The sequence below is a fragment of the Pseudorasbora parva genome, chromosome 5 (genome assembly GCF_024679245.1).
Source record: "Pseudorasbora parva isolate DD20220531a chromosome 5, ASM2467924v1, whole genome shotgun sequence".
NCBI lineage: Eukaryota > Metazoa > Chordata > Actinopteri > Cypriniformes > Gobionidae > Pseudorasbora > Pseudorasbora parva.
In genome coordinates, this window is record NC_090176.1 from 18805853 (window position 1) to 18815023 (window position 9171).

Below are 9171 nucleotides of genomic sequence, written 5' to 3' on the forward strand. Positions count from 1 at the left end.
AATGGATCATTCGCTACATGCATCGCACACACTACAAGATTGCATGCCGATAATATCAAACAGGTTTGAAAATATCGCAGAGTGTGACTGGTCGAGATCACGTCTCTGACCTGCTCATTCTTAATGTGCATCTAGCACCGATCTGGGGGGTTTGTTACAGACCTTGGAAATCTGTCTGCAACAGAAAAATACAGCCAATAGTTGTGTTAACCACCAAAATAAAAGTTCAAAGTTTTAACGTTTAATAATGATATAATGGATATTAGTATTGTAATTTTACAATTTAACTGTTGTATTTATACAATTTTTTTATATTTGTATTTAATACTTGATTTGTACAGATTGTTTGTACAATATAATAATATTATTGCAAAACACAACCTTGTGAAAAATAAATGTACCAAAATGTATTTCAAATACATTTATTTTATGCTAAGTATACTACAAATGCATTTGCATATTTATGTTCTGTTGGTAAACTAAATTGATATACCTAAAAGTCTACTAAATTGCAACAATTAATATTTACTTGTATTTTAGTTTTCAAGAAATAGTGCTGAGGTCCAGCTAAAGATATGCTTATGCTTAATATCTTGCATTTAAAGACTGATATTATACTATCCTTACTAATAGTGTTAATAAAACACATTTTAGCCTTAATATTAGGAAATGTGCATTATGCAATAAATTACTCCAAATAAAGTTGTAATTATAATATTTATATCAGGAAGTTAGAATATGTTAATGGATTACTTAGTATGAAATAAATGTTTTTTTTTTTTTTTTTTTTTTTTTTTTCCACATTGAATGTAATAAATACAATTTTTTTGGCCTTACGCCCTTACAGACTTACATAATACTAATTAACTATATATATATATAATTTTTTTCCCTAAATTTTAGGTTTGCTATGACTAAAAAGAAAATATTCTTATTTTCTATATAGATTCACTGCCCTACAACATACTTAAATTATGAATTATTTCCGAACAGCAATTTAATTCACCCGGTTAAGCTCTGAAATGAAGCTAAATCTGTTTACATGCGTAAATGGCAAGGAGGATTGAATAAGAATGTATACTTGTGGATGGTCAGTAAAGGTTCTCACACTGTCTGTCTGTGTTACAGCACACCAGTGCTGGCGCTGAGGGCTCCGGTCAGGCTCTGGCCTCTCCTGGCTCTTGTCTGGAAGAATTCCGCTCGGCTCCCTTTATCGAGTGTCACGGTCGCGGCACCTGCAACTACTACGCTAATTCCTACAGCTTCTGGTTAGCCACCATAGAGGACAGCGATATGTTTACGTAAGCTTTTACACACTTTATATTCTTGAGCAACTGGCTGAACTCTCATGTAGAAAACCTCTCTCTAACCACAAGAGGGCGCAATACTTTTTTGGTGATTTAGGTGCATTACTGTATGTATGTGTCACTACTGTTTAAATCATTATTAAAAAAACCACACCTGATATAACCAATAGCCAGGCACAGCTTAAAGGAATTAGAAGTACAATTCAATTTTTCATTATTTTTATGCTCAACTGAGAGACAACTAGATCTATTTTAGAATCTGTCCATTTTACAAATTACATTATATTGCATGTTACTGTAAGCAATTACAATAACAATATGCAATTTAAACATTGTTCTAGAAAAAAAAAAAAAAAAATTTGGCCATACGCCCTTACAGACCTACATAATACTAATTAACGATATATATATATATATATATATATATATATATATATATATATATATATATATATATATATATATATATATATATATATATATATATATATATATATATATATATATATATATATATATGTATATGTATGTGTGTGTGTATATATATTGTTAATTAGTATTATGTAGGTCTGCAGAACAAAGATGGAGTGTAGCATATTACTGAATATATTTAAAAACATTTATCTATTTTCATGATTTTCATACATAATTAATTTAATAAAAAGATATTTTAATTAAAAAAATTATTATTATATATGTAGTAGTGAAATATTACCATAACTGATTACATACCAGAACAACATACTCTTTCCCATGAAAGCCCGTTTCTGCAACAGAATAAACAAGCCACTTTTCATATCAAAATTCAGGATTTATTATCGATTTAATATTGATTGCCGAATTCTGAAAGTATGTAGACGTGTCAGGCAGGAAATAATACAATGTTAATAACAAATAAGTCAATAAATAAATTAAAATGAGCAATCGGGTCTGGTAACCTGCATTTTGTGAACACAAAACATTAATACATGGCAGAGACAGATTTTGACACTTCCACCAATTGGTCAACTGCAAACGGTAGAATCAAATAATCAATTAATCAATTAATCAATCAATCAATCAACCAGTCTGTCTGTATATATATATATATATATATATATAACAATCCCACAAATAATGTATGGTGTAAAGTATATGAAGTATAATGCATTTACATAGTATAAAAACATTATCAGTAATTCACTGAATATATACACTCTAAAAAATTCTGAGTAAAAAACAACCCAATGTTGGGTCAAATATGGAGTAACCCATCAGTTGGGTTGTTTTAACCCAGCGATTGGGTTGTCTTGAGCAAATATTTAACCCAACCGCAGAATAAAACAATCCAATCACTGGGTTAGTCCATATTTGACCCAACATTGGGTTAAAACAACCCAGCATTTTTTAGAGTGTAGAATTACTCTAAATCCCCCAAATTCATCAGGTTCACATACAAACTCATAATCTCCCCAAAGATGATAAAAAATACATCACAGTATCAAGGTTATAATAAGCATAATCTTTTTTTTTTTTCTTTTTTTTTTACAAAACAATAAACCATGAAGACAGGGTCTATTTCTCATCTCCTTGCTTCTGCTTCATTATTCTTAGTAGACCAGATTGCTAATTTAGTAAGACCATACAAGAAATGTAAAACATTTGCTTTCTATCAACAGAATATTTTGGACCATAAATGAACAAATTAAAACAAAACTAACCCATTAGCTTCAAGCTCCAACATTTTACAACCTCTAAAATATTTTTTAGATGAGAACATCGCATACAGATGTGAAAAATAGTCTCAAGTTCCACATAAAGGGCATCCCTCCCCTACCAAGAGATCCAGCCATATTGTGTTTGTTTGTAGCTAATATTAAATGTACAATTTTCCAGTCAGTCAGTCAGTATTTTCCTGTCCTCCTGTTAAATTTGTTTTTATTGTGGTTACAGGAAACCTGTCCCTACAACACTAAAAGCTGGGAATCTAAGAACTCACATCAGCAGGTGTCAAGTGTGCATGAAGAGGGTATAGACCAGTCTCAGCATTGCATCTGTTCTTTATCTTCCAGTTTTATGAACAACGACAAACGTATGGTGCTACTTCTATGAAAAGCCATAGAAAAAAAAACTTCAAGAACACATATAGAAAAATACCTGTCTCAACGTTTATAGCAATGGAACCTCAAGATCTACTGGCACATTTGCTTCACACAGAATGCTTAACTAACATTGTTCCATTGTGTCTAATGAATGACACCTGTTTACACTTGCACTGAGTATATGTATTAGTAAGCAGGTAACCATCTTCAACAAGAGTCCATATGGATCGGATGCTATTCTGTCCAAGCCTTCTTACGTTATTTATCATGCCACTCAACAATATCAGATGCGGATATCATGTTTATTTCTCTCTAAGAATGTATAATCAAGCAACACTAACATTATAGAATTTGATAATTATATTTTCCTACTTCACTGTCAGTATGTTTGTCAGCACCCTCTGTGTATGATGTAGGAAAAGCAAATATCCAGCTTTGTTGTAAATATAGTGCTCTATTTAGTTACTTAACACTATGTCACCATAATCGTTTCAGGTAAATGCCATTGATTTTGTTATACTTAATTATTTATGAAAACTTATGCAATGAGTGTTTAAGCACCAAGGGGCCTTTCCTTTCTACATTGATTCTTTGTGAACCACTGCAAAATACCTTCATGGCACATAAACTGTAATATTCTGCACTGTTTTTTCTTTTTCTTTTTGTGCAGCATCAAGCATGTGGCCTTTCGACTAAAACCTGCCACGTTTCGATGTTTATCTTTGTTTATATGTGTATGTTTCCACTTTCATTTTGGTGCATAAATGTTGTCATTGCTCTTATGTAATGGCACAGTTTCAATCTCAAGCTGTGTTCAAAATCGCCCCCTATACCCTCATCCACTGTACCCTACATTATTCCACTAACTAGGCCACTTTTAGGAGTGAATGAAAACGAGAGCGAATTCGGACACTGGGGATGCTGCTTTTGCATAGTTTGTGTTTGCTGTTTAATAATCACTTGAACTTTCATTAATGAAAAGAATGATCTAAGTATAAACCGTAATTAAAGGCACAATATGTAAGATTTTTGGTTTAAAATATCCAAACCACTTAAAATTATGTAAATTGTGTACTAACATTATCCCAAATATTCCTAATAATGTTTAAATCCAGAGAAATAAGCAATTTTAACAAGGACACAAACCATGTCCATGCATTGCCTATCAATGATATCATACTCATGTTACCCTCAATTTCCGGTTTAATTTTGGAACCATGGACACACCAAATACATTTATTATATTATGTGTTTTATTAGACAGATGAGCAAATGTTTGGTGACATTCATCGACAGAAAACAATTTATTGTTATTTAGCTCAACACAGTTAGTCTTACTGGCATTTAAACGATGCCCAATTGGCACTACTGGGGCTAAAATGTGCCAAGAAAACATCCCCCACACCATTACACCACCACCACCAGCCTGCACAGTGGTAACAAGGCATGATGGATCCATGTTCTCGTGTTTTGCCTGGTTGGAATTATTGTTATTTAGCTCAACACAGTTAGTTTTATTGGTTAAATCTGGTTTTCTTGATTTACCGCGAGTATCGTGTTTTTTACCGTATGTCGATCAAGCTTACAGTGTGCAACAAGTGTCTCATAGCAGCTGCCGAGCGAAGGCACAGAGTAACAATATAACATAATTTTCAACACACTCAACAGTATCTAATATGATAAAACAGCGCTGCGTTACCTCATGAGCGGAAGAAGTGGAAGCAAGTGAAATCAAGGCATCATCAAGCTAGCTATGCCTTTGTTTTGAACAAGCGACCTCTAGCAGCTCAAATTGACATATTGTGGCTTTAAACGATTTAATAATAAACTAAACATAATCCATACTTGTAGCCATTGGAGCACAGTTTTTGGAAAATGGGTGGATGATTTAGCTATGGGCGCCATCTTCTGGTCAGGCGCCGGAATTCATTCGGCGTGACCCTCACAGTGCATTATATTCATTCTCTAGCCGTTGAGTGTACATCAGTCATAGGCCCTGTCGCAAATGGCACGCTTTATGTGCACTTTCGGTCGTGTGGACTTGCAATGGCCATTGTGTGCGCTTGTCAGTCGAGTCCACAAGACCCTAGGGTGTCCCATTTGTCATTTAAGCTTTAAGAAGTGTGCTCGTAAGCGCCCCCTTTGCGGCTGCTATGCGCACTTCAGCTGAGGCCGCAAGTTTGCGAGCTACGCAGAGGACTTCTACCCGGCAGTCAAAGCGGCATTATATTGTGAAAGTGCGGACTCAGAGGAAGACTGTGAGGGTTTGGGGTGCCATTTGGGACAGGGCCATACTCTTGTTATTGCAGTCCGCTATGGGATTGAATGAGTGCACTGATTAACGTCCATGGTTTTGGACAGCACAACAAATGGGTGTCCCCTCAAATAGAGTATAGAGGGCGATTTTGGACACAACCACAGCTTTCCCATGATGCAGTTTAACTTCCTATGAAAGACTCTACATTCTTACAAATGAAGGTTCTTTATTGGCATTGATGGTTCCACGTAGATCCTTCAACATCCTTGGAACATTTCATTGCACAAAAGTTTATTTATAGTGGAAAAAAACTGTTCCCCAAATGGCTCTTCTGTGGAATCGCTGTAAAAACTTCCTTTTTGAAAGCATTACTTTTTAAAGAGTGCCCTGTCGATCTCCTTGCAGGTCAAACATACACATATACAGCCCCTTCTGTATCTGTTTATAGCTCAGTTGTTGAACATTCAGTATGAACCTCCAAGTGCACTATAGTAAGTCACCTCTGTTGCCTTTAAAAAAATATGTGGTCAGGAATTCAAGCTCATCGCATCGTGTTTATTGCTACCACATCTACGACAAACTCGTCCAGATTTTAGGGTCTGTGTCTGAAGGAAACATGCTCCCTCTTATGCTATCTTTAATTTGAACAGAGTCGTATTGCCTATAGATTATGTTATGTGTCTTGAGTTATTTGTCTTAATGCCTCAGATGCCAGACCAAAGAACCTGCACATGTCCCCCTTACACAGTGGATTTGTTGCTTTGTTGTTGTTTAAAAAAAAAAAAAAATCATTTTACACTGATAATACTTGACTATGCGATCAATGCTTGCTTTTATGAAACCTTCCCCAAAGTTGACCTTTTTTTGTTTTGTAGAATTCATCCAATTGTTACACTAAGTAAATAGCTAGCTGTTTAAATTAAAGTTAAAGTGCCTTAGATGAATTCATGTGTGAAGAGTCACGGACGTGAGCCCACACTGATCTTGCACACCCGCTGTAGCCCTGTGCATTGATGTGCCCATGAAGTATTAACGGCTCTTGCTTTGGAATATGTTGATTAATACAGAGGTTGATGGAAATTTATGAAAATATATATATTTTTCAGTGTCAAATAATTTCAGTGATGCCCCCATTCTATACTGTGTCATACAATAAAATGTTTGTATAAATGTATAATGCATTTGTCTTTTTAATACCAATATATTTTAAAATACAAAAATACATTATTAATGCTGTAAATTGTGCGTTCTCCCCAAAAATCTAAATTCTGTTGAAATGTACTCCCCGTCATGTTGTTCCAAACTTGTATGTGTACCACAGAAGAAAAAAAGTCATACAGGTTTTGAACAACACAAGGGTGAGTAAATGATGACAGAATTTAAATTTGTATCATTTTTGCTCCAAGCATAATCATTATATTCTTGTTTTTATTCTGTCAACAACATGGCAATGCCAATTTAGTATTATTTATAAATTATTATAATGTTTATTCATTAAATTTGTAATTTTCTTTCAGTTAGTTTCCACAGAAACATTTTTAATACAATACCTTTTTAAGTTTATGTTTTTTTTGGTGTAATTTTAATATTTTATTTTAGTTCAGCTTACTTATATTGGCCTGGAGAGGGCGCTCTAAGCACACTAGTTTTTACAAAGTGGTAGCCCTTACTACAGCTCATTCCTGTCAAGTACTTATCACATTACAAAACAAGGCTGTGAGGTATTTATTCCGATTACCTTTCACAATATTTACATTGCTTTAAAACTCATGTAGCCTGGGATTCATTATGAAATCACAACTAGAAAAAAATATATAAATTGCTTTCCTATATTTTAGACTAAAATAATTGTACAAAATGTGTTTTCTAGCTGACCTTTGACCTTCATTTGGTAGTCATTTATAACTGACATTTTTCTATTAGTGTAAATCATTTGGGGCAAATTGTCTGAAACTTAGTAGTGAAAAGGTCTAAAATAATAATAAAAAAAAACTTTATTAACATTCAATTTCATCTTGTGCTATATTTCATATGGAACTCGCATGTGAAAATGTCAAAAACTGCAATTCAAATGCAACATAACTGCCTTAAAAAAATTGCTTCTGTCTTGCTATTCTAAATGATTGTAGCACAAGTGAAACAGAACAGAACACTTTCCACGTGCAACTCGTATTATGGATCAGATTTTCCAAGCTGGCATAGAATAATGTACCCAAATGCCTGACTTCCACATCAATCTATGATTTATAATCGTCATCTTTGCCATCACCCTCACTTCTTCTATCCTCCTTGATCCTCAACTTCACCCTTTCTTACTATGACCTCATTTTCTGATGCCCTGCCGTGACTCTCTTTTATAAAACTTACTAACATTAACCTAAAACACAGGAAAAAAGACTATTATCCTGCCTGCCAGTACTGAGCAATAGTGCCAGCTACACAGAAAATATATATCCCCTAAAAAGACTTTGTAATTTATGCTTGTAATACAGATTTTTTGATCTTTGAGTTATTGTTTTTACTAAATGAGCATTAAAAATGACCAGGAAACACATATGGATGTACAATGATAGTCTATGTATTTTCTAGTCTAAAATTAACTCAGTGTGGTGCCTTGACAGCATGTGACCTGACAGGTGCTAATGTCTACTTTACTTCCTTGTTGCCAGGCACATGGCTAATAAATGTTATTGGTTAAAGGGGATGTCATATGATATTACTAATATACTATACACCGATCAGGCATAACAGGTGAAGCGAATAACTCCGATTATCTCTTCATCAGAAGAAGATCGGAAGAAGGCAGGCCAGAGGAGGCAGTGTGATGCTTTGGACAATGTTATGCTGGGGAACTATGGGTCCTGCCATCCATGTGGATGTTATTTGTACCACCAACCTAAGCATTGTTGGAGACCATGTCACCCTTTCATGGAAATGGTCTTCCCTGGTGGCTGTGGCCTCTTTCAGCAGGATAATGTGCCCTGCCACAAAGCAAAAATGGTTCAGGAATGGTTTGAGGAGCACAACGCTGAGTTTAAGGTGTTGACCTGGCCTACAAATTCCCCAGATCTCAATCCAATCGACCATCCGTGGGATGTGCTGAACAAAAAAGTCTGATTAATGGAGGCCCTACCTCGCTACTTACAGGATATTAAAGGATCAGCTGCTAACATCTTGGTGCCAGATACCACAGCACACCTTCAGGGGTCTAGTGGAGTCCATGACTTGACGGGTCAGGGCTATTTTGGCAGCAAAAGGGGGACCAACACAATATTAGTCATAATGTTTTGCCTATAAATGACGATGTCCCGTAAAGGGTTAGATCTAGTTTAGGAGTTTTGATTAGCCCTTAAATGCACACCTTGGGTCTTTAGTGACACGAGCCATCATTCACTATCCTTCTCCTCATTCATTTTTTAAAGTTAGACATCAACATTCTTAATATTGCACAAATTATGCTTTATTTTATTCTTCTGTAATTGCTACTCTAATATCCAGAGAGTTTTATATTATTTTGATAGGTAGA

The 9171-nt window shown here is 34.8% G+C and overlaps 1 protein-coding gene across 1 annotated transcript in view; it reads left to right on the forward strand.

Moving 5' to 3' along the window:
- Positions 1-6818, forward strand: part of col4a1 (collagen, type IV, alpha 1) — a 92220-nt gene extending 85402 nt beyond the window's left edge. The window contains exons 51-52 of the mRNA XM_067443426.1: positions 1129-1301; positions 3240-6818. Coding sequence (XP_067299527.1) covers positions 1129-1301; positions 3240-3321 — 255 coding nt within the window. The 3' untranslated portion in view covers positions 3322-6818. The remainder of the gene's footprint in view (positions 1-1128; positions 1302-3239) is intronic.
- Positions 6819-9171: the final 2353 nt, after the last annotated feature.